At 39.1% G+C, this 25419-nt stretch overlaps 2 protein-coding genes across 2 annotated transcripts; both read left to right on the forward strand.

The window, feature by feature from the left end:
• Positions 1 to 473: 473 nt before the first annotated feature.
• On the forward strand, positions 474 to 12222 carry cul4b (cullin 4B). Its single transcript, XM_008275882.1, has 20 exons — positions 474 to 1381; positions 2819 to 2934; positions 3049 to 3152; positions 3269 to 3338; positions 3976 to 4049; positions 4139 to 4301; positions 4532 to 4621; positions 6100 to 6182; positions 6267 to 6334; positions 6463 to 6581; positions 6714 to 6906; positions 6991 to 7095; positions 7182 to 7292; positions 7404 to 7489; positions 8273 to 8380; positions 8491 to 8604; positions 8699 to 8804; positions 8924 to 9096; positions 9178 to 9330; positions 11008 to 12222. The coding sequence occupies exons 1-20, from the start codon at positions 901 to 903 to the stop codon at positions 11101 to 11103; spliced, it is 2613 nt and encodes an 870-aa protein (XP_008274104.1). The 5' UTR covers positions 474 to 900; the 3' UTR covers positions 11104 to 12222.
• Positions 12223 to 12452: 230 nt separating this feature from the next.
• On the forward strand, positions 12453 to 23694 carry lamp2 (lysosomal-associated membrane protein 2). Its single transcript, XM_008275894.1, has 9 exons — positions 12453 to 12610; positions 16125 to 16237; positions 16967 to 17174; positions 17269 to 17430; positions 17523 to 17761; positions 17887 to 18006; positions 19410 to 19464; positions 19558 to 19728; positions 20942 to 23694. Exons 1-9 carry the CDS (start codon positions 12562 to 12564, stop codon positions 21079 to 21081), a joined length of 1257 nt encoding a protein of 418 aa, XP_008274116.1. The 5' UTR covers positions 12453 to 12561; the 3' UTR covers positions 21082 to 23694.
• Positions 23695 to 25419: the final 1725 nt, after the last annotated feature.

Below are 25419 nucleotides of genomic sequence, written 5' to 3' on the forward strand. Positions count from 1 at the left end.
ATGAAAGTTACAGGAAAGAAAATGCGTGCATGATTTTAGTATTAGTTTCTGTTCACCCTGGATCTATTAAGCTGACATTCCGATCATGTGTTAAAGTAATATAATAGAGGTGATCAATAGGGATAACATTTTACTGTTTGAAAAGCCTGATTTTAACGTCAACGTATTTTTTAAAAATATTTTTGGTCTCACCAAGTGTTTTACTACAGATGTTTGTAAATTCTTGTCAAAAAGCTAAACTATACTGACCACCATTCAAAAAAGCTTCCAGTGGTTCAGTGAATGCTTTTTGTACCACAACAGTGAAGTTAACCCCTGAGTGGGTGGCGCCATCTTGTGGCCCAAGCAGCTACAGCACTGCTGCCATAGTGCCGTCTGGTGGTCAAAAGCGTTACAGCGGCTGTCGTCGGGGTAAAAAAAGAAAACACGCTTGTGCAAAAAGTACTTTTGTACAAAGTACTTCCGGTGGGGTCACCGACTAGCTTTTTATGAGCGAATTTTTCCCCGTGTTTGTCCACGGAGTTTTTACTATCATGTGAGCCCGTTCGCGCCTTTAGCTACATTTCTTCTGTAAATAATCGTCTTTAACGGCCGCTCCGCTCCTCCACGCTCACAAAACGACTTTACGACGCGGTTAGACAAGCGAGGCAAAAAGAGGAAGCAATAGCCAACCATCTTTCTTCTTCTGCCAGCAATAACAAGAAAGAGACAAGGCTAGGTTCAAGTGGAGCTGTGTAGTTTGCAATTTATTGTCTGCTTTATACTGCGTTCAGGACTTGGGTAAAACCTCTCCGTGTGCCGGCAGATAAACGCTCTCGGACACTGAGCTCTTCCCCCCGGCGAGCCTGGAAGTTTCGGATCAGAAGACTGGCTGTTAAGAATTAGTATTCCCGTTTTTTCATGTTTCCAACAGGTTTATCTTCCCCTAATCCCCCACCACCGCCAACCCAGGAGGCTAGACCCGCGGCTACTGATGTCAAAAACGACAGCGGTAACATCACATCTCCCAAGAAGAGGAAAATAAACGGCTCCGAGAGGGAAGACACCAGTGACACGATCTCCTCCTCGCCTCCCAAGACCCTGAATTCCTCCTCTTCTTCTTCTTCTTCCTCCTCCTCCTGCTCTCCCACTCCGCTGCACATTCAGAAGAAGTTGAGGTTCGAGGATTCAGTGGATTTCATTGGACTGGATGTGAAGATGGCTGAGGAGGCTGCTGCTGCCGCTGCTGCTGCTTCGTGCTCCAATAACAAAAGCAAAGCCATGTTCCTGACCGGCGGCGTGGGGCACCATGCAAACGGACTGACCAAAACCGCAGGCTCCGGCACCTTCTCCAACAGTAAACCCGGTGCTGCCAAGAAACTAGTCATCAAGAACTTCAGAGGTACCGGAGACACTGGTGGATGATGTGATCCAAGCTTCTTTAAAAAAAAACAAAAAAAAAAACACTCCACTGTTAACAAGCCCCTGCTATTACAGTGATGGACAGCACGTTTAGCTGAGAATAGATCTTGTTTTCAGTAGTCTTTGATTGATCCTAGAGGCTGTGTTACACTTTACTAACTAATCAATAGTGTAGATAAGTAAAAGAAGTACAACTTGTCAAAACTCTGCATCCCCTTGACTGTTGGTATAAATAATGTGTCAATCTGGTAGAAATTAAATCACAAAATTAGAAGTGATTAGTTATTTACCTAAAACAGTAAAGTCATTCTAAAATACTGAATAAGCAGTTGCTATTGAAGCTATTGAATGAGTTTGTCAGTTTAATCTCTGAACTAATAATACTGTAGGGCCTCAGCCTAAACACTTAAATCAGTTCAGTTAAACTCCGTATTTATTAATGCCGTAGGGTCTGAGCCTTAATATTTATTATAGTAGGTACATTTGTTTTGTATGTACTTTGTGTTGGCATTTAATCCTTAATATTCAACTTGATCTGGTTAATTCACATCATAATAACACTGCAGGGTGTTAACCTCAGCATTTGAACTTGTTCTATTCACTTGTAATGCCAGGTTTATTGTTCTATTGGAAAGCACTTTAGTGCAACAGCTGTTGATTTAAATGTGCTACAACAATAACAGCGACTTAACCTGGCTCTTGTTTTGTAGTTTTTATCGGACTGTTAAAAAACCACATTGCTTCAAATTAGTTTACGAAATTAGCCGCAAAAGTTGTCTGACACACAGTATAAAAAGAATCGGAACAGGTGTAAAGAAAATGAATTAGGATTATTACATATGTGCTTTTGCAATACTGGAAAATATCCAGATTGTGATAATGGTTTGAAGTATATGTGATTTAAATCGTGTAGTTTATTGAGATTAACAAATAGACAAGCAGCTAAATAATCAAAAACTAAATAGAAACAGTTATTGAGTTAATGCTTTAAAATCTGCAGGGGGAGTGAGAGATTCTAATGTCAGAAAGGTTCCCTCAGTTTAGGCTTGACATCATGCTACATAAAAGAAACTTGTGGTATTTATTTCGGTGACAGTGGGATCAAGATGGTTAAATTTGCTATCGCAGAGTCTGCTTGAGATGCTATTAATCATGTAGTGTGGTTATAAGATTTAAAGCAGAGAAAAGACACATCTCAGTTGATAATGTGTAGTAACGCAATTATGTAACAAGATATTTGATTTGATGTTAATTTCACCCGACTATGCTTTAAATAGAAGCAAACGCTTGCTTTGAAATAGCTGTTGCGCTGTTATCAGTGACCCCTGGTGACTCTGCATATTGGTCCACTGAGGTCCACTGTCCTGCTGTAGTTCACAGTGTTGTCAAAGCTTGTTGTGTTTTGTTTTGCTCACAGAAAAGCCGAAGTTGCCTGAGAATTACACACAGGAGACCTGGCAGAAGCTGAAGGAGGCAGTGGAGGCCATACAGAACAGCACTTCAATCAAGTACAATCTAGAGGAGCTCTACCAGGTATCACATCACACCTGCTGAGCTCTCAGAGGAAACCTCACTGCATGTATAGTCTGCAGGCAGCCACTCTGTTGTTATCATGTTTATGACATTTCTTTCTTCTGTCCCCCTCAGGCTGTTGAAAACCTCTGCTCTCATAAGATATCTGCCAAGCTTTACAAACAGCTGAGGGCCGTGTGTGAAGACCACATCAAGGCACAAATTGATCAATTCAGAGAATATCCTTCACAGTTTCAGTTCCGAAATCTTAGCAATTATTTAGAGTGGATCATGCTTTATAACCATGTTCACTAAAACTCTTGGAAGTTCAATGTTGACTTAACTTGGTTCTTACGGATGCCCTGGACAGTGTGCTTTTCCTGAAGAAAATTGACAAGTGCTGGCAAGATCACTGCAGACAAATGGTATGTTTTATAACCTCAATATCGCCTGTGATAATTGTTATAACTCCAATGATGTAGCTAAGCAGTGTCACACTTTAGATTCCCCTTGCTTGGTACATAACACAAACATCACCATGTTGGATTTTGACAAAACAACCAGTTAGCAACCATCCAACCGACTAGACAAACAGAAGAACTATGGTACAAATAAGAAGGTAGACAGAAGATGTACATCATCAATTACACTACAGAGTGAAATACGTGGTGTTTATTGTCAGGTACAATTCCATTTTGGACATCATCTCTCCTATGTAGGTTATACTGCCAATCATAGAGAGAAAGGAGGACATTTTAATGTAGAATTTGAATAAGCTGAGGGCATCTCCAGCAGTGTGCCATATCAGACAAACACTTGCAAGACATATGCAAGAAGTTTCATTCAACAGACCTGTATTGGTCTGTTGTTGCATGTTTCAGACTCCATGCTCCCAGTTTGTAACACAGAACAAAACTGAAGTTTCAGCCCCAGTTTGAGATCAGAGTTTGCTGAAATATTACAGAAAATAAAAAAAGCTGTGACTTCAGTCTCAAAATACAACTAAAGACTAACTGTCATTTATGCTCTTTTCTAATGTGAATGTGTGCCCTTGCTTTGCAGATCATGATTAGGAGTATATTTTTGTTTTTGGACCGCACCTATGTTTTACAAAATTCAATGCTGCCATCAATCTGGTGAGTTATCGGGGATGTCACAGTTTTACAAAAGCGTGATGCTGATTCCTGTTTGAAGCGGGTGCTGAACAAGCTGCTGTGCTCTGCAGGGACATGGGGCTGGAGCTGTTTAGGTTCTACATCATCAGTGATCTGAAAGTCCAGAGTAAAACCATCGACGGGATTCTGCTGCTCATTGAGAGGGAGCGAAACGGAGAGGCGATAGACCGCAGTCTGCTGAGGAGCCTGCTGAGCATGCTCTCTGACCTGCAGGTAACAAGCCGGTTCATCGGTGGCTCGATAATGATCCAGACATTAGATGATGGACCTGGACATATGTTTTTGAAGCCTTGGCACATTTGTATTGTCCTTTTACTACAAGAAATTTGTGGCTTTAGCAGCAGTGTTGTTTAGATTATCACCTGCACATTGATGTGCGTAACTGTCAGTTTCCTATTGACAAATGGCTTTAATGAAACCTGTGTTCCCTCTGTCCCTGACAGATTTATCAAGACTCCTTTGAGCAGCGCTTTTTGGAGGAAACTAATCGACTGTACGCTGCAGAAGGACAGCGGCTGATGCAAGAGAGAGAGGTGATTTATGACACTCTGGTTTCAACATTCTGCTTATTGATGTGTATTTTTCTTATTTAAGAGATTAGCTGACTAAATGGGATTCTGCCTCATGATTAGGACTAAAGTGATTAGTTAGACAGTTAGGTGAGCAACAGAAAATTGCCATCTATTTTGATAATCTAAGAAGTATTTCAAGAAGGACTCCCTATCATTTTCAGAATTTAGCTTCTGAGATGTGAGGATTTGAAGCTTTGTTTTTGTTGTGTACTGAATATCTTCTTATCTAAAACAAGCATTCTGGTCGGTTCATCTTCAGATTGAGAAGTTATAATGTTCATTTTCTGACTTCTATAGACTAAACAATTACTTTATAAAACAAGAATATGGTAAGTAGTGTGATCAACATTGAGAATAGTCGTTACATTCAGCTGCATATGATATTTTCAGTCAAGTTCTACTGTACAAGGTGTCAAGTTTTGTTTTGTTATACCACAAAATGAAACAGAAAGGACTCAGTATTTTGTCCTGATGTTAAAGTCACATATAGAAACCAACCACACAAAGATTTAACCACAACTACAAATCCATCATAAAAGAGCGAAATTCACACATGAATCCACGCTTTATAACTTCAGAGGATCAGAATGCACGTCTGGTACGATAAATGTGTGTTGCGTGAAGGTTTTCTTTCATCTCAGCTTGAAAACCATTTTTGCTTGATTAAAGTAACAAGAATATAAAAGATTCACTCTGCGACTGGCAGCTCTGTTTATGTCCTGAAGCAGTGGATTGAACACATTTTTCACTGTGATCTTTATTTTCTCTGGTTTTAATCCAAGAGGTGACAGCTCAGACTTTCTTGGTTCCCTTAAGGCTGTAAAAAAAAAAAACTTCAGTTTTCTGTTTGCAAATATTTAAGTAAAATACAGCAGTTATATTTTTTTGAGACACAGGAGTTTAAGGGATTTCTGAAAATATAGCAAAGCTTGTCACTGCTCTGTCAGTTAAACCCTGCATGAAGAGACTGTATAATCAACATTTCCCTGCTCATCTTATCTTATTATATGTCTTTTGCTAATATTTAAAAACTACATCACATTATCTCATGTCAGAGAGACTAATTCAACCTAAAAAGTACAAGACGGTTGAGTCAGTATTATTCATTAAATCTTTTTTTCAGATTTAGATTGGCAATCATACACGCAAACATTGCTTTACAAACATCTTTCCCTTTGAATTTTATTTTCATCATGACATCATGCCTTTTTTTAAAAAAAAATCTATGATTCAAAAAGTGCTCTATTAAATAAACCTTCATGGGTTAAAAGGATTGTATTCAGCTGTATGGTAGAAAGTAGACACATGTAGGACACATGTAAAACATTTGGGAAGGTGCTGAGATCAAGTATCTGTACACAGTCTAGTGAAGTCAATTTGTCACAACTTGGTGCAACTGTAAATGTTCACTCCATTTTTTTGTTTTGTTTTGTTTTTAGGTACCAGAATATCTGCATCATGTCAACAAACGCCTAGAGGAGGAGGCCGACAGAGTAATCACATATCTAGACCAGAGCACACAGTGAGTGTTGATCTGTAGCATTCAGGTTGCAACATAACACTGACAGAGATTAATGTGTAACCTGAGCTTTCTTCCTCCTCTCAGAAAACCCCTCATTGCCACAGTGGAGAAGCAGTTGCTGGGTGAACATCTCACTGCAACTCTGCAAAAAGGTACATTACAGTATATACTTTACATTTGTAAACAGCATTGCAGCAGTAAGCAAATGACCAGGATATATTTCCTTTCTACATCACAAGCTGTGTCTTGAAAGTGACCCATGTCTGTTTGACACTTGCAGGGCTGACTCATCTGCTGGATGAAAACAGAATTCAGGATCTGTCTCTTCTCTATCAGCTCTTCAGTCGAGTGCGAGGGGGTGTTCAGGTGCTCCTGCAGCACTGGATAGAGTACATAAAGGTATGACAGCATCAACACCGATTCATGATAATGTAGACGCTGAGCTCACAAGGGTTGTTTCACATCATTGGTCTTGGGATATTTTAACAGTGTTCTCTATTGTTTTCCAATGTCTTGAAAATCAACATCCAGGCTTTTGGAAGCACAATTGTAATCAATCCAGAAAAAGACAAAACAATGGTGCAAGAGTTGCTGGACTTCAAAGATAAGGTGGACCACATCATTGATGTGTGCTTCATGAAGAATGAGAAATTTGTTAATGCCATGAAGGAGGCTTTCGAAACATTCATCAACAAACGGCCAAACAAACCCGCAGAGCTCATAGGTCAGTAACTAAGCATTTTCCTCGTTCATAGCTTTCACACTCTCAGTATAAGAGCAAATAATGTAAATGTACGTTTGTTCACAGCAAAACACGTTGATTCAAAGCTAAGGGCAGGAAACAAAGAAGCGACAGATGAAGAACTGGAGAAGATGCTGGATAAGATCATGATTATCTTTAGATTCATCTATGGTAATATTTACAAGTACACTGGTTCAGTTAAGAATGTTTCCCCTTTTTGCAGCTGTCCTTATTGTAGTATTGTGTTGTCATTGTAGGAAAAGATGTTTTTGAAGCCTTTTACAAAAAGGATCTGGCCAAGAGGTTGCTGGTTGGAAAAAGCGCCTCAGTGGATGCTGAAAAATCCATGTTGTCAAAGCTGAAACACGGTCAGTCTAATCCATCAGAGCACCACTTGTTAACACACACAATATAAAAGAAATGACAAAAAGGGAATCCTGACATTGACACTGAATGCACGTTGACCTTTTTTTCCTCAGAATGTGGAGCAGCGTTCACCAGCAAACTAGAGGGGATGTTCAAGGACATGGAACTTTCTAAAGACATCATGGTGCAGTTCAAACAGGTAAAGACAACATTTGTTTAAATCGGCAAGAATATTCATATTACATTTTATAGCTGGTTAATTTGACAGTGAGTTTATGTAAAAGGTTGTGTTAAACCGATAACAGCACAACATGGAAAAAATGCTTCTCTTTCATTAATTCAGAGAAGCTTCAGCAAAAACATGCAGGGTCAGCTTACAGAAAAGCTTGATTCTCAGAATTAAATGTCGACCTACATTGACTGTCCTAGCAGGGGCACCTGTCTTGATGACAGTTGAAACGCACAGACTTAAACATTAGACATGTAAAACATATTATATACATAAAAATTATGATAGAATTATATAACAGCAAATGCTAAAACCAACACAAATGCTCACACACACAAAAATCATGTACTTGAAGTGACAGCAATAACATAAAAGCTACAGTAATCCTCATCCAATCAAATGAACTGCAGTTACCTCTGCCTAACTTTCTAATAACACCGCAGTGAGATGTGATCTGACAACTGGCGGCACTGGCCTGCACATTTTTCATAGATTGTTTTGAAAAAAGAGCAGCTTAAGTGTGAAAAGTTTCTAAAATTGTAAATGCCTATTTATATAAATACAGACCAATTCAATCTTGCTTTTCAAACTCATGCATTTATTATTCAGACTGGGCACCATAATTCACACTTCCCATCTTGTTGCAGTGCTGTTTTCAGCTCCAATACCCACTAACAGATTCACTTTCCTGACAGTAAGAAATTGATAATGTGGTGACAGGTGCAAAAGACTTCTTTCTTTGTATTTCTGTAGTATATGCAGTGCCAAAACATTCCCGGCAACATTGAGCTGACGGTGAACATCCTAACCATGGGCTACTGGCCAACCTATGTCCCGATGGAAGTGCATCTGCCTCCTGAGGTTAGTGCTGAGCAAATATTGGGATTTTTGGAACATGCTGTTTTTTATGACCTGCCATGCTATAAAAATACTGGGAGTTGCTTTGTAACGCTTCTATTATCTTTGACCAGATGGTGCGACTGCAAGAGATCTTCAAGACCTTCTACCTGGGCAAACACAGTGGCAGGAAGCTGCAGTGGCAATCAACACTAGGGCATTGTGTTTTGAAAGCTGAATTCAAAGAGGTTTATAACTCTTTTCTATGAATAATCAGTGTGTTTTGGCCACTCAGTGACTAAAGCCTAATGTTAATTGTTGCCTTTACTTTCCTTGCAAAAGGGTAAGAAGGAGCTACAGGTATCGCTTTTCCAAACACTTGTATTGCTGATGTTCAATGAAGGTGAGGAGTTCACCCTGGAGGAGATCAAACTGGCAACAGGAATAGGTTTGTATTATCACATCAAAGTTTGTTTGGCAGTACATTGATTTTTCATGAAGAAATAGCAACATCTTTATTCAGCACCACTGATTTTAAACCCTTTTTATGTGCCTTGTGGTTTACAGAGGACAGTGAACTGAGGCGGACGCTGCAGTCACTTGCGTGTGGAAAAGCACGTGTCCTCACCAAAACCCCAAAAAGCAAAGATGTGGAGGATGGAGACAAGTTTTCCTGCAATGATGACTTCAAACACAAACTCTTCAGGATCAAAATAAACCAGATCCAGATGAAAGAAACGGTACAACTGTTTCCCTACAGAAGTTTCCCTAATTTAATTACCATTGCTGAATTATTCTAACTTGTGTCTTTTTCACCTCAGGTGGAAGAACAAGCCAGCACCACTGAAAGGGTCTTTCAGGATCGTCAGTACCAGATCGATGCTGCGATTGTGCGGATCATGAAGATGAGGAAGACTCTGAGCCATAATCTCTTGATGTCTGAGGTGTACAACCAGCTCAAGTTCCCTGTCAAGGTGATAAGCATGACTCTGAGCCTTTCTCTGTCCTTTTTATTATACAGCAGCATTAGGGAGGTGACAGGAAATGAAAGGAGAGATGAGGGATGATGAGCAACAAAAGCGCCGACTGGGCTCAAGCCAAAGATGTTGGGTTTTATGGCCTGTGTCATAATCGCCTCGGCCACCAGGATTCTCCACAACTCTCAATCTTTGAGATATATTTATGAGAAATGTAGCATTGATTTGTAGAGAAATTACATGGCTACTGCCATAAATTCCATTTTACCATTTTACTCTCAACATTTTTGTATGTGTTAGGACCTATACATCCTTTTATTCTGTATTTGCTAAATCCTGTGCAGGGATACAGGAGTGGAAACATTAATAGGACTTTTGCAGGGATTATTTTTGTTAAAGCCATTGCATTTGAGAATCAAAATCTGCCAGATACCTGATTTTAGAGACCAATATAGATTTAAGACTTAAAATCCTGTAGTTATTTATGTGGCAGTGCTCAGATATGAATCCCTTAAATCACGTTGATCACAGTAGTGGTCTGTGGCGGATAAACTATGAACTAGAGAGGCTTTCTAAATGTGCATTGACATATCTTTGAAATTTTTGTGCTGTTATTTCTTGTTACTCATCAGCTAATGTATACAGCATTGCCATTGTGCACTAAGCTGGATGATAATCAGCCCACAAGATGAATCAATTTTGCTCTACTGAGAAAATCTTTTCTGATGAAGGAGGCAAGGTTTTGATTTTTTTTTCCTCTGGAGTTTTAGTTTAATTACTAGATGTTTAATCATATACGCCTTTGAGGGATTTGATTTAATCGTGTGCATTTTTGAGCATTTGCTTAAAAAAAAAGCTTTAAAGAAGTGCAGAGTACCAAATGTAACTGAAAGGAAAATCTAGACTAAAATTAATTTACAACAATTGACAGCTACCGGTAGCACTGCGCGTCTTAAGTTTGCACATGGGTACATTCGGTCTGGTTCTGAGTCTTTTTCACAATATAATGGATGCTGTATTTTGTAAAAGGCTTTACTGTTATTTCAATATGTGATTTTATCTTGTGTGGAATTATTAATTCCAGAACATCTACATTCCCACTGGCACACCATCGACTGATTCCCATTTGGTGGCACTCATTCATTGGCAAAAAGTAGCAAGATTTCAAAGCTTAATAGCAGCATGGTGATGAGGTTTAAAATAGGTCAAGCTGATAAAGACTTCAGGATCCAGTGGGTAAATTATCTAAAGAATTTATGATAAAATATGACACATTTTCTGCTGAAATCTATTTTGTGGCAAGACCAGATGGAATGTAAAGATGTGCCTAGATGTAAACCCATCTCTACACCATGAGGGCTTTTAAAGTACAAACAATGGGCTGAAATGTTTTGTAATTGTTATAGTAATACTACTTTTGATCAACAAGTTCAGAGGCTGTTTTATTTTTCAGGATCACCTTTCTCACTACTAGATAAATTAGTGAAATAATTTGTCTGGGAGTACTGTCAGAAAGTTAAGTTTAGAGAGAAAAGTTCAAAATTGGCTTATATAAAAGGGACTTTTATGTAATAAATGGCTCTGGGGAAGCGGAACGATTAACATGAATCAGCTTTTCATGGCTTGTGCTTCGTGTGTTAACTCATGCCTCCTCTCTGCCCTCCTCCCTTTCAGCCTGCTGACTTGAAGAAGAGGATAGAGTCTCTTATTGACAGGGACTATATGGAGCGTGACAAGGAAAACTCCAACCAGTACAACTATGTGGCTTAGAGAACGAAAAAGAGACGCAGATGGTCCCGTTAGGATGAAAGCTGTTCTGAGTGATCGGTCTATAAATCTTTTGCTCCAGTGGATGTTAACCATTATCATCTTCAACCCAGCGACCGACAAGTGAATGGCTACTGCTCCACAGGGTTTTTGTCAGGGGTCTTGTGATCCTGTGGACTGCATGCCCATTGAAAAGAGAATATTGTCCATATTTCTCAGTGCCTCTGAGAGAGCTGGGACAAAGACGACACACAGATAATGTTCAGTTTGCTCTTTTTTTTTTTTTTTTTTTTAATGGAGAGGAAAAATATTTATTTTCAAACTTAGATTCTTCTTTGTCCATAGTTTGAATCAATATGCTCTTTGTTATCAAGTCACTGTTTCTTTTCTTTTTGTTCATTCAGTATCCCAAGCAAATGCTGACACACCTAACAATGCTCTAAATGTACCACATGTTGGACAGAAAAAGGATCAAAAAAAATTAAACTGATGCTTGTTTTCTTTAGTCAGTGTCAAATGTGGGACTGTGGGGATAACATACAAAGTAGGGGGCTGGCGATTTGGGAATATTTGTGTCAAATGTAACCCTTCAGCAAAGTTTTCCAGTTTTGTTTTTTTGAGGCCATGTAGCCACATGATAAAGCTGTGACCATGAACACACAAAATGTTCAAAACAGAGGTTGTGCCAAAAAGAAAAAAAAAAAAGAGCACTTGTTTTGTTACAGGGCATATTCAAGCTGCTAAGACAGTTCAGTTGTACAAGTATATGCATTTAAGTTTTTCCTTTTTTTTTTTTTCTTTGTACGTTTTTGTACATACATCACAAAAGTGACATTTTAAATGATCCCATCTGACAGTAAACTGCTTGTTAGGTTTTTGTTAACCCTTAGAAGGTATGCTAATAAGCACAATGCATTGAAAGTCCATTTCTGGTGTCATTATGCACACATACTTTTTTCTTTCGTTTTGTTTAAGTCTCACTGTGGGGCTTGTAGGCCTTGCTCAAAAGTGGAGGGAATATGCCTCAACACAGGAGGAAACATATGATTGATTAGACATGCCCTTGTTTGTACGAGTCTGTTAGATTTACTGCTTCAGATTAAACCAACTGTTTCAATCGGGTTTTCATTTTTAATCAGTGTTTCAAAAAACAACAACAACAAAAACTGTTTCTTGCATTTGTATGAAGGGACGTCATTAATATGAATTTTTAGCAGAAGTTATGAAACCTACATATTATTATAAGTTTGAAAAATGCACACAACAATTGAGTCAGCGTGAGCTATAAGACCAGGCTGGAGTCCCCACCTCCTCCAGGTTTGACACATGAAACAGTCTCTGTCATAAGACTCCCATTTCCTGGTACAGCCGGCGGAGGCTCGACTTCATCCAAACACCACTGACTGAGCGTCCCTGTCGGCTGTTTTCTTCCTCTCTCCGGTGACTCTAAACGACCAGGCGATGATGTCCCGACATGCTGCATTTGTTTTACTCCTCGCCTTTGGAGCAGGTACGTCGAACCACGTTAATTAATCTACAAATCAGTTTTTTATAAAGTGAAAACAGAAAAAAAAATCGCAGTACGTGTCCGCGAAGTGACGCGGTTAAACTTATGGGGCCTGGTGCTTCTGGACTCCGGCTAAATGCTGCTCAGGAAAACAGAAGACAGGATATTTCTTAGGTGTCAATTGTCTTTAATTGTGTGTCTATAAATGTGCTTGCTAGTGGCGAGTTGGCTGCTCAGGCCTTCAAATGAAACCTCTATCAGCTGCTCATTAAAGGAGCAGCTCAGTCGTGATGTTGTGCTGTGGTAGCGTCGTTGCTAATTGTTACCTACGTCAACATAAAACTGAAACCCAGCCAAACGGTTGCATGTAGCTCATTTTCTCTAAATAGCTCATATTTATGTGTTCATGGTAACGTGCAACAACTGAACTACGCCTTGAAAACAGCTGTCAAGACAAATAGCAGATATAACGTTAATTCCACCGCAGACGTTGGGGTAGTTGGTTAGCTTAGCTGTTAGCTTCCTGGTTGACTACATAGCGTCTGTGGTTGGGTAACACTTGTTTTGGAAGCTGCAGATCGAGTTAAATGATAAAACCTAAGACCGTCTGAGCCGTACCTGGCGCTACATAACATGCGCCAGAAACACACCAAGGTTAGGAGTGTAAAAATAGCACCGACAACCCCGTTTGGCACGACATGAAACGTATTAGCATTGTGTTAAGTGGCGCAAATAGTTAGCATTAGCTTCATTTGCAGTTTACAGTAAGTTAGCACGTGACAGTACAGCTCGAGAGCACTAAGCTACAGTGTTGTAGCAAACCAGCTAACTCACCTGCAGTGATTAGTACTAGCACGATCAGGTTACTGAATGGAAAGTACCCGGGATGGAAAGGCTTTTAACAACATCACTCATCATTTCAAATAAGCGTTTAAATGGAGTATTCAACTGTGAATTCTTAACATATCAACTTTAACAATATATGTAAGATTAAGGTAACACCCTACAAAATTACCACCTAAGTAATTTTACCTGACAAATTAAAAAAAATAAAAATAAACGAGGTTAAGACTTTGAAGTGTTATAAATTCCTAACAAATTATCTGACGAGTTTAAATAATAAACCAACAAATCTTCAGATTACTGATGAGCAGACAATGACTCTTTCAATAAAAAACTAAAAAAAAGGAGCTCCAGGAGAACCAAGCTCAGGGAGGGCGGGCATCTGCCACAACCAGTTGGTGAGGTTAAAGGGTAGGGAGAAAAGGATACCTGAGAAAAAACAGACAACATAAATACTAACTAGACCGACTAGTAGGACCAGTATCTACAGATCAGAGCCATCCAACTCCAGAGCCACAAACACCTGCAGAGATGACGAAGTGCAAACCACAGGAGCAATGAAAAGCTTCATAAGCAGTTAGTAAGACAACGTCGGAGTTGTGTTTAATTAATTGCAGTGCTGTGATTAAGCTACCATTAACTGGTTTTGTCGCCCAGGTTAGGTTTTAGTTTTCTAATAATGCATTTTTTCTTGAAAGTTCATCTCTAGTGCACAAAGATACCAAATTCTGTCGGCTTATCAGGAATTTCAGCTATGTTGCCACTGTGAATGAAAGTCTGGCTTTATCTCCCATGTTTACATTGTGTACTTTTTCAGGTGCTCGTATAATACTTATTTTAGCAACATTTGATGGATGTGCACGAAAATCTGTGTGAGAAAAAGCCTTTGCTTAAGTGTCGACTAAATGGGGTCAGGTGACAATATTCACTGTCTCACTCTGGTCTATCAGTTAAAAAAAAAACTAACAGTTTTTATAGCTGGGTCACAATTATCAGTGTCTGTGTTCAGATGTTCTCTGTTTTGTAGGTTTATGGTTATGTATCCTGATGACAAAGCATACTCTGAAAAACCTATAGGTTATATAGATGCACCTTATCTTCTCTGTTGAACTGTATAGTTTCTCTGAGCCAGTCAAGAGGTCATAGACTTTGTTGCTGATATGACTGAAAATGTTTTTTTGATCATGTGCTCTCATTTTATCTGGTGTTTTCAAGTCAAGCTTAGACACACAGAGTGTACATTTGTAAGAAGTAAACAAGGATGTTTCCGTCCTTGTAGAAGATGTGTGGAATATTGTCATGTATCAGGTAAAACTGACTTTTGTATGTTGAAGTATGCTTCTGATGCAGGGTTTAAGCAGGTCTGTCAATGGTTTTACACATGGTTTTCATGCAGTCCTCACTGTGTGACAGTCATGCTTTTAATTGTATCTCGTGGTAATGCTCCACCACATGTTTTTAATCTGTTACACAGCGAATATTCAACTGAAGCATGACTTTATAAACATCTGTCAGTCTGAAAAATTGAGATTAGGTATTTTAACTCAAATCATTAAGTCCTGCTTTGTGCTTGCAGTGATTAGCACTGCCACCTCGCAGAAAGAGGTGAACCTGCCAGCTGTGGACAGGACTGTGAATGATTGTCTCTCTTTGTGTGTCAGTCCTGTGATTAGCTTTTGACTCAGGCTGCCACTATCGGTTGTTTTTCTGTCAATTATTCTATTGACTATTTTACAGATTATGCGATTAAACGAAACAGGTAATTTTCCTCCACAAAAAGCACAATGGTCATTTCATGCAAGTTCATTTTATTTTGACAAACTGCATGTCATCGATACAATGCAGCACAGAAAGAAATATAAACAACATTTTTAGGTGCAGAACTGTAAGTTTAACTGGAAGCTCCAGCATGATAAAAGTAAATCAAAGGGGGCTTATTTCTTCAGTCAGTAGTGCAGTTCCAAAATAACAGTCCAACTGCTGGCTAGCATGCAGTCCTAATGAGCTGTGTTTCTATTATCTGACAACAGAAACAGAAAAAAAAATGTAAATGGGAACGGCTTCATTGGGAATTCAGCTGTATTAGCACACTGCATATGTGAGCACAGAGAGAAACAAACATTTGTAAAGTGCCTACGTGCTGATTAGCGCCTGTGCGTTACTCATCTGGTGTATGTGCATTGTGCTGTGCTGCTGTGGTCTACCGTCGAAACTCTGCCCCATCGACGAGCCACCTTTTTTTGTTTTTTGATCATTTGAAGTACTCCCATGCTCTCAAATCCTTGGGTCTTTGGAAACATTTACATTTAACCAAGGTGAACTTTGCTGTTGCTGCCATTTCTTAAACTGTAGCACTGAATGAAGCTGACATTGACTGGAGCCAAAGACCTCATGATGCAACAGTTACAGTGATACTGAAGAAAAACGTTGCAGACTATGTCAACTAATCGTGGCAGCCCTACCGTTCACTTATTCGGGGTATATCCCATCTTTCCCCCAGTGTCAGGAAGGATTAGCTGCAGAGCGCTTTGATTTCTCTAATAGATAAACGAGTATAGCTCATCTACTTGTAGCCACTTGTTATGACTTACTTTTACAAATGTTAAATATTGACTGGAGAAATTTCTGTTAATTTGTTAAGTAAATACAATATTTTTTTCCTTTCTCTTTTCAGTTTTCCAGCTGTCTTCTGGCATTGAGGTGAATTTCACAAAGGATGACAAGTTATGCCTCTATGCCAATCTAATGCTCAACTTCTCAGTCTCCTATGAAGTAGCTGGCAATAAGGTGGGTGTCTGGTCTTAGTCACACTAACCACAAGATGTTCTATTCAGACAAACTGTATATTTAGTACATCAGCCTACTGTAGTAGGGTCCTTATGAAATGCTTTAGTAATAAATGGAAGCAGCACTGCTCTTATCAGGCCACTAAACACATGTGTCATCATGGAAAAGGGAAGTGAGGAAGTCACTACAAAGCAAGGAGATTCTTGCTATTCAGCATTTCAGATAGTGTGTTTTCCTGGAGCATATCCTGCAGTTATGTCCTGAGTTTTAACTTGTGAGTTTTTGTGCAACAAAAATGAACTCACAGAGATGTATGTAGTTTAAAGCAATACCACAGCCTGTATTTATAGTTCTTTCTAACTGTAATGCCTTCCAACAGACCCTGGTGTATATATTGTTAATGCTGTGTTTACTGGGGAGGTATTTCAGATGATGCAAAACAGGGATTGATTGTTATGTTTACTCATTTTTAAGAGTTTGACATCGGCTGGAATTTTTTTTAAATGTATATTAAATGAACAATGAACAAAGTACTAAAGTATACTGTCCCTAACTTGCTTGGTGGCACATGTTTTTTTTGCATGATTTTAAGTTATACTCTAAGTGTCATTGTACCTGTCCAAGAGTTAAAAATTCTACTTAGTCCATTTTTTTCCTGCCATTCTTAAACAGTTTAACATCAACCTCATATAACAGCGTTGAATGAGATGACACTCTGCTCTCTTTCAGAGTCAAATGGCTGTGTTTGAACTTCCTGCTAACGCCGCAAGTGATGAAAGTGTATGTGACACCACAAGCTCACTGCTGAAGCTTGACTTTGAAGGCAACTCCTGGAGCGTGAACTTTACCATGAATGAAAAAAGTTACCAGGCATCCCTCATCACCTTTTCTTACAATCTCAGCGACTCAAAGCTTTTCCCTGATTCTGTGTCAAATGGTAACTTCTTCGCCTCACAGTGCAAAAAAATAAAAAGTACAAATCAATGAAAGGCCTTGTTACTGATGCTGATGTATTTTTGGATTTCTTTTAGATACTAAAACTGTGACTGTGAAGCCTCAAATGACAAACATAGACGTGGACACCTGCTACTCCTGCCTCAGTAAAGACATGATCGAAGCTGATCTGGTCAATATGACACTGTGGAACGTGCTCATACAGGCTTTTGTCACTGGTGGCAGCAAGAGCGAGAACTGTAAGTACAGATGCCTTTACACGTCTCCTTCTAGCTGCAATATTTCCATCACATATCTATTGATTTTTTTCTCTCTCTTTCTCCTCACACAGTAACCCATTGTGCAGCTGATATTCCCGCAACTACTGTTGCCCCCACTACACATACAACCTCTACAACTACTGCAGCACCCGTCACAAACACCTCCACTGCCCCACCTCCTACCACCACCACCCCGACACCCACCCTGCCCCCACCCACCACCGGAAAGTACAGCTTCAAGCCTGATGAGAACAGCACAGCCTGCCTGTTGGCCTACTTTGGCCTGCGAATTGGAGTCAAGCAAGGAGACGTACGTTCATAAACACAGACTTATATTGCTTTAGTCCTGTTGTGAAATTTGTTTTACAGATAACATACTGATGATCTTCCACAGCCCTTGTTGACTTTTGCTCACTTCCCTATTTCCTGGCTTAGAAACACGAGGAGATGAACTTTGAGCCCAATGGGACCCATGTCTCTGGATCATGTGGAGTCAACAGCAGTGAGCTTACGTTGGTGTCTAACTCAGTCACCATCGTGTTCACTTTCACCAACGTAAGTCCTTGTGTGTTATGAAATCGTGACGTTTTCTCAGTTTAAAAGTTGTATTAAAAGGCTCTTGTTTGTTCTCTTGCTGAGAGTAAGCTTGATCACCCTCTGTCTGTAAATTTGAAATTATAACCACCAGCTCCTTAGCTTAGCTTCAGATTCACCCCCAAGCAGTAACTCTGTGGAGTCTCAGCTGAGATGGAATTTGCTCCTGACTAGAAACAGTCTGGCACATAACCACCCGTAAAATGGCACTTTTTTACAACAAAAGCAGTATGTTAATTACAGTGGGTTGAACATGCTGACGTGCAGATTTTGTTACCTTTGGACAGAGGCAGACAAGTTGATTCCTTCATGTTTTGCCAGTGTTAATGCTAAGCTAAGTAGTTGTTTGCTTTCATTACATATTTACTTTACAGATTTAACAGAGTGCAACTGATTACCAAATTATTGTTTTGCATCAAACATGACTTTGGTTTGGGGTGTAACATAGGAAACAGAGTCAATCTTTTGTTTTGTTTTTTTAATTTATGGAATTTTAAAAGTGTTCCCAGCCTGATTTTAACCATACAGCCTCATCAGAACAGCTGAAGCACCCCTCCATTGTCCCCATTGGATAGGTTAGATGACTGTGTGGTTTCCACAGAAAAGTAAACAGTAACTGTGATGGATTCATTCCATATGACTTGTGAATTTATAGGAGACGATGATCCTGTAGTAGTTCATGTTTAGGCCTGTTTGTATCATTACTTCCATAGTGTGGAAGTAGCACCAGCCAAGTTCTGATAAAATGTTAAAGTGGATAGGAGATTGCAGACACAAAATAATGATTTTGGTAGATGTCCACATTTTAAAAAGCTAATTTCCTACTCTGACTGCTAGTGCTAAGAGTCTGAAGGGTAGAAACTAAATGTTCAAAACATTTTCTTCTGCTAAATGTGTTTTCATATGTGCTCAATCACAGCGCTTGATGTTAGGATTTACCACTGGTTCAGGTTGATATGAAACAGAGGTGTGTACAGAAGGTTGCTGTTTACTGCCTTGATAAATGTGCAAAGATCAGCTTTTCACCAAATTGTAGTACTATTTATGTGTCCATTTTCCTCCTAAACACAAATATATGGACATATATTTTTATCATTCATCATCATCCGCAGTATGAATACCAACATTATAAAACATCCCAGAATTAGATATGAAGCAAGAAAATGTCAAGTGTACATAGACGGTATCGCTCATCACCTAAAAAAAGAGACGAGAACTGCTCATATCCTGTCAATGTTGAATCTGTCTAAGCTATTGGAAAGTAAAAGAGCTTCTTAGATGGGATTTTGCGAAGTTGAGTTTGAATAAAAATCGCTTCATATTTTCTGTTCCTTTCTTCTTCCTTTCTTTACTTGTTTTTACAGGACACAAAGAAATTCCACCTACACGCTCTGAATGTCACCGGAAAGACGAGCTCTGGTAATTCAAAGAATCCTATCTAGACGTACACAGGCGGCACAACCCTGAAAAGAAAGCTAATGCTGAACTGCTTTTACATCCATTTCTTTCAAGGCTTGCCGTTTTCTGAGGTTAACACCAACATGAGTCAGTGGGAGGCAACACTCGGCAGCTCCTACATGTGCAACAAGGAGCAGAACTTCACCGTCGCCAGCCTGGTCACCTTCTACACCTTCAATGTACAAGTGCAGCCTTTTGGAGTCAAGAAGGGTCTTTTCAGTACAGGTAGGTCATTCCTTTGTGTTTTTTTTTTTTTTTAAATCAGACCTTACAGCTGCTTCGCATCAACAGCGTCTGAGGTGAAAGGCTGTGATGACTGAAGAGGCTGAATTAAGGAAGATTATTTTTTGTTGTTTAAAGCAAGTAGTTTGTACCACAATAAAAAAAAAAACTGAGTGTCATTCCAACATTTTTCCTTACAGTACATCAGTTAAGGGGTTATTTTTATAATGGCTGTAGTCCACTATTTTTGATAATTGTAGCATAAAATGTTTTTAGGCAATGTTTGCGAAGCACCTTTCAACAATAAGGCAATCTAGTGCTTCACATAAGAAGTCAAATGTTTTGGGTATAATTTGAAAAACAGAAACGCCTATAAATTCGAACGAGAAGAGCAAAATTGAAGGAAAAAATAGTGTCAGAGATAACAGCCAGTGATTTCTGATGACCAGAGAGTTAATACAGTGGATTTCCCCCCAAAAGACAACTTTGAAATACTTTCATTTTTCTTCATCATGTAACATTCTAAACAATTTATTTATTGTGTCAAAATTGTAACTTTTGGTTTAATCCAAGGTATCCTGTTACGTACATTTATATTTTAGAGAGCTGAGAATAATAGACAAATAATAAGAATAATTAGAAAACCACATATAAAAATGACACTTGGATTTTGTTTTGCTGCTTTTGGCACATTGGGCAACTAAATCTGCAGTTTTACAGTTCCCAGTAACACCAACAATCAGCCCAGTCTTAATCCTAAGTAGTGTTGTTGTTTTATCTTGTGTCCACCTAAAGAATGAAGCCCTGTAAATTATTTGAAGCATTTTAGAACCCTGAAGAGGGGAACGTATGAAGTAAAAAAGAAAAAAAAATCAGAAATTACAGGAAAATATAGGAAACAATAGACTTAAATTTGGAAAATTAGATCTGGTTCATCCACTTGTTCACTTTATATTAATCCAAGATACAGAATCTCTTTTATTGTGAATAAAGCAACTGTCCTGCCAGAGATGTTCATTAATAGGTGCTCGTGTGACTTTAAAGTAGGGAGAAGTGGATGTTGTATTTTGGCGCAGTAGGACAGCTCAGGTGTTTTCAAGATTGCAAAAAAAATATGTGAACTGCTTTCCTGCTGCTTCACTCTTGTGTCTCAGGATTTGTTACAAATCAGAGAATTGCTGTTCCACCTGTTGACTGACTCTCTTTTTATCTACAGCAAAAGAATGTTCATTGGATGACACCAGCATCTTAATCCCAATCATTGTTGGCGCTGCTCTGGCTGGCTTGATTCTCATTGTAGTGATCGCTTACGTGATTGGTCGAAGAAAGACATATGTCGGATATCAGACCCTTTAAATCCAGTTTGCAGTCGACCCTCAAACATCATGGGGTTCCCGAGCCTGGTCCTTGGGCTTCATGTGCAGATGCTTTATTGGCAAATTGCTAAAGAATCCAAGAGTTAACGTCTAAAATAAAGCCTCTGATGGAAATACATGAGATGTAATTTTATAAAATGACAGCTTTCAGAAAATTAGATTTTACTGTCTTTTGACATTGAAGTTATTGATCATTATGAGACATGAATTGTCTTGGAGGTCTTTAATGATATTTAATAAGAAGAGTAAAATCCTTGTTAAGATGGAGGGTCTGGTGTTTCTTCTCAAGGACCAAACTTGTCTACCCCCTGTGTTTGTGGTTTTTTTGTTTGTTTGTTTTTTGTTGGATGTCCTGTCTTTCCCTTTTTGTGCTTTTTTGTTAATGGGCAAGTGCATGATCCACATCTTTAAAACGTATGTAACTGCAGTCACATGAAAGGTGACGTCATGTACAGCACAACTGAAATCTACAAAAGCCCCTAAACGTAAATTTTTGACACATTTTTTTGCACAATGTGTTAGGATTTCATGTGTTGTTGCTGTGGGATCCTGCACTTGCTCAGCAGACATTCCCTTATTGTTTGCTTTTGTTGTAACTTAATCTTTGAGCACATTTATGGTTTGACTTTAATTCCCCATAATTATTAAGACACATGAATGATCATTTTCACAGCACAAAATCGAAGCAAGATGGTCAAGAAGCTTTCTTTTTTTTTTTGTCCCTAGAAACTCATTGACATGGATGAGTGTCTCCTCCATTTAGAAAAGTGTCAAAAGAAACACTCTTTAGCCCATGTTTGCCCCTGTAGAGCAGGAGAAACATTGGAATTTAGTCCTGGTTCTGTGGCTCCAATCAGATTAAATATGTGAAATCAGATATGTGTTGTTTAACAAACCTCCTTCGATAAAGACTTTCTAACCTGTTGAGCGGTTAACGCCCACATGTAAGAAATGACCCAAACAGTGGCTCATTTACAGTGAACTGACAAATCTGCACAAGATGAAGTCACTGTTGGCGTTGTTAACTACATCTGTGTGTTTCATGCTTTTTCATTTGCACAGTCAGAATAAATCTGAAAAGAACTTTCAGCTGGTTTTTCTCACAGAATACATTTTGGCATTAGGTTTAGAAAAGGGATAGTACTATTGTGTAGATGTTCACATTCAGCACATTCTGAAATGAGGATATTTACATTTAAATGCACTAAGACACTATGTTTTGCTTATGCTTAGACTGTTGTCGCATTAAATTACCTGTGTAAAGGTCTGGGCTTGGCCTGAGCTGCAGCTGGGGGGCTTTAACGTCCCCTGAAAACTTGGTTTTCCTCAGATGTCTAAACAAGAAACTCAAGTTTAGAAGAAAATATCCCAGATAGTTTAAAACCAGAGTAGTTTGACATATTGGGAAAGGTTTTGCTTTTATGAGGAGAGTTGAGGAGAAAATTGTTACGACTGTTTCTGTGGAGTCTTGTAAATGTAAAGCTACAGCCAGGAGCTGGTTAGCTTAGCTCAGCACAAAGACTGAAAAACAAGGGCACACAGCTCGCCTGACTCTTTTCAAAGACAACTACTCAGTCTACCTTTGCCACTAAGCTCACTAATGCCCATGTTAATGTTTAATCCACACATTCAACAAGAAAGTAAAAGTATGTGCGGCTCCCAGTTTGTCAAACTGTTCCTGTAAAATCTCTGCTGAATCCGCCTCTTCAGGACCACGTGATTTAATCAGTTTTCTACAACTGTCAGCAGATTGGGGTTTGCTGATGATTGGCACACTTAAATATGTGAAATTATCTGAAATAAACAAAACTGTTGGCAGACATATTAGTTTTCATGTAGTACCTCCGTAAAAAGAAGCTAAAAGTAAGTTGAGTCAGAGCAGGCTGCAGCGAGGCGGTCAGGGAAGGCAAGCCACAGAACGTGTACTTTTGTAACGATAGAAAGCCAATGTGACATGGCAGTAGCCATGTATTGTTGCTTAATTCCTGCAGAGCACTGTGTACTGTTTGCATCACTCCAGCTCTTTGCAATGTCAAATGTTTGCTTTTTTTAAGTTGCTCGTAAAATTTGGTTCGGCAGGATATTGTACATGTGTATGAATAATTGCTCTTAATCAAATATGAGCTTTGATTTTTTGCTTGTGATTGTGGCTGCCTTGTGTATTTCAGCTTTGTACAAACTCAGTTGCCTTCATTTTGAAGATGGTTTCGCAGCACAAGTGTAGGGAGTTTTATTAGAGATTTTCGCATGGAAAAATATCCCTTGTTCTCAATAAATCATGTAACAGCTTTATCATCATAACAAACTTTCTGTTTTGTACCTGTTAATACCTCTGGTAACTGGGTGTGATTGGGCTCACTTCATATTTTCCCTCCGCTAGTGGAGAGCATTGCACACACGCGTTCAGCAAAGGGAATCTGTGCTGCAAGACCATCTCAGTTAAAGTGTGTTACATGGATACAAATTACTGCTGATTCAGTCTGCATTCTCTCATGCTGTTAGCTGTAATAAGTTGGATTTCAAATTGTGTAAGTGGAGCTTTTTAGTATTGTAAGATCTATGGAAATAAAAAAATGTGTTGCTGTTCTTGACACTTGAGTAAATGTTTATGCCTTTTGAAGAACCGTTCCGTGTTGTTGTTTATGCGTTAAATCCTTTGGAGATTTCCAAAGCAGACTCTTCTTTCTTTCAGCTGTTCTTGCATTAACCATATGTTTGTTTTTTTAAATAACCCCTCTCAAGCCTATAAGACATTCACCTCTCTGCTCTCTTCACTCTAGCTGTGGAATGCCAGTCTGATGCGGAGAGCTTCCTTGTTCCCATAGCTGTCGGAGTTGCCCTGCTTGCTCTCGTTGTTATTGTTCTGGTGGCCTATTTCATCGGGAGAAGGAGAGCCGCGTTATCTGGCTACCAGCAGTTTGACTAACTTTGCCTCATTTCGAGCTTACTTCTCGCTGCCTGTTTACTGTGCTGCTTTTGACTCACTGGGGAAGAAGTACCTGTATGTGTTGTATCTGTGTTTCTGTGTGGTGTTTACTGTAATTGTCAAGGAATAGTAAGACATTTTGGGAAATGTTTGTTTTTTCTTGCTGAGTGTTAGATGAAAGAAATGATACCATTCTCATGTCTGTGTGGTGATTATGAAGCCGAAGCTAGTTAGCTTAGCATATAGACTGGGGAAAAAAATCTGTAACAAAAGTCCAATAAATCTGGACTTGATTCATATTAAACCTGGTGCTGTGACTAAAGCCGACGTCCTGTTGGTAGACTTTAAAGTTCTTTTTGAACTATATCAAAATCAGATCATATTTTTAAAAATTTTTGAGTTTTTTTTTTTATTACTATTTTCAGAAAAGCCTAATGCACCTAAACTATTTGTTTGATCTGAAAAACTTCTTGGTGAACTACAGCAGCACTGTTAGCTTTATTCTGACAGAAGGTAAGCTATCTGTCTTGTATGTTTCCAGTTTTTGGGTGAAGCTGACTGTCCTCTCACTCAGGCATGAGATTAGTATTCATCTTCTAATCTGACTCCTCAAGAAAGCAATTTGTGCTCATTTTCCAGAATTTCTTTGAACATTCTGCATGAAATCAATGTTCGTATATAATAACTCACTTGAGTGTTTTTTCTGACATATTTAACAATCCTTTCCTCTAATCTACACTACATTCACCTTGTTGATTCCAGTTTTTGTGGGTTTCTTCTTGCTGCTCTTGCTGTTTTTAACCCTTTGTTTCTAACCCTACTGCCTCTCTGAGTAGCTGAAGCACTAACAGCCGTCTCTCTCTCTGTGTGTCTCTTTCTGTCAGCTGAGGAATGCTTCCTGGACTCTGATTTGAGCTTTTTGGTGCCCATTGCTGTGGGCGTGGCGCTCAGCTTCCTAATCATCCTTGTGCTTATCTCTTACCTGATTGGTCGGCGGAAGAGTCGCACCGGCTACCAGTCTGTATAATCGAACCCAGCTGCTTCTGCCTCTCGTCCCTTCTCAACCCTCACAGCTCTTTAAAATAAATAAATCCCACCTTCCCTGCCCGTCAGTGCATCAGAAGCTTTCCAGATTTATGCTTTGTTCTGTTTCCCGTGAGGCAGCGTCTCCCTCAAATGAACCCTTAGCTTATTTCTTGTATCCAGTTTCAAATTTATCCCAACAGCCACTCTTCCTATGGTTTGTTTTGCTTTGATGCCAGTGATTGAATCAAGTACCAAAACATTTATGATCGATATTGCATCCTTTGATTATAGATTGCATGTTTTAAAAATTAAATTTCTGGCTGTGAGTGGCCGTCCACCTCCTCCCTCCTGCCCCAGAGAGGCTTT

The sequence above is a fragment of the Stegastes partitus genome, unplaced genomic scaffold, assembly GCF_000690725.1.
Source record: "Stegastes partitus isolate 25-593 unplaced genomic scaffold, Stegastes_partitus-1.0.2 Scaffold2, whole genome shotgun sequence".
NCBI lineage: Eukaryota > Metazoa > Chordata > Actinopteri > Pomacentridae > Stegastes > Stegastes partitus.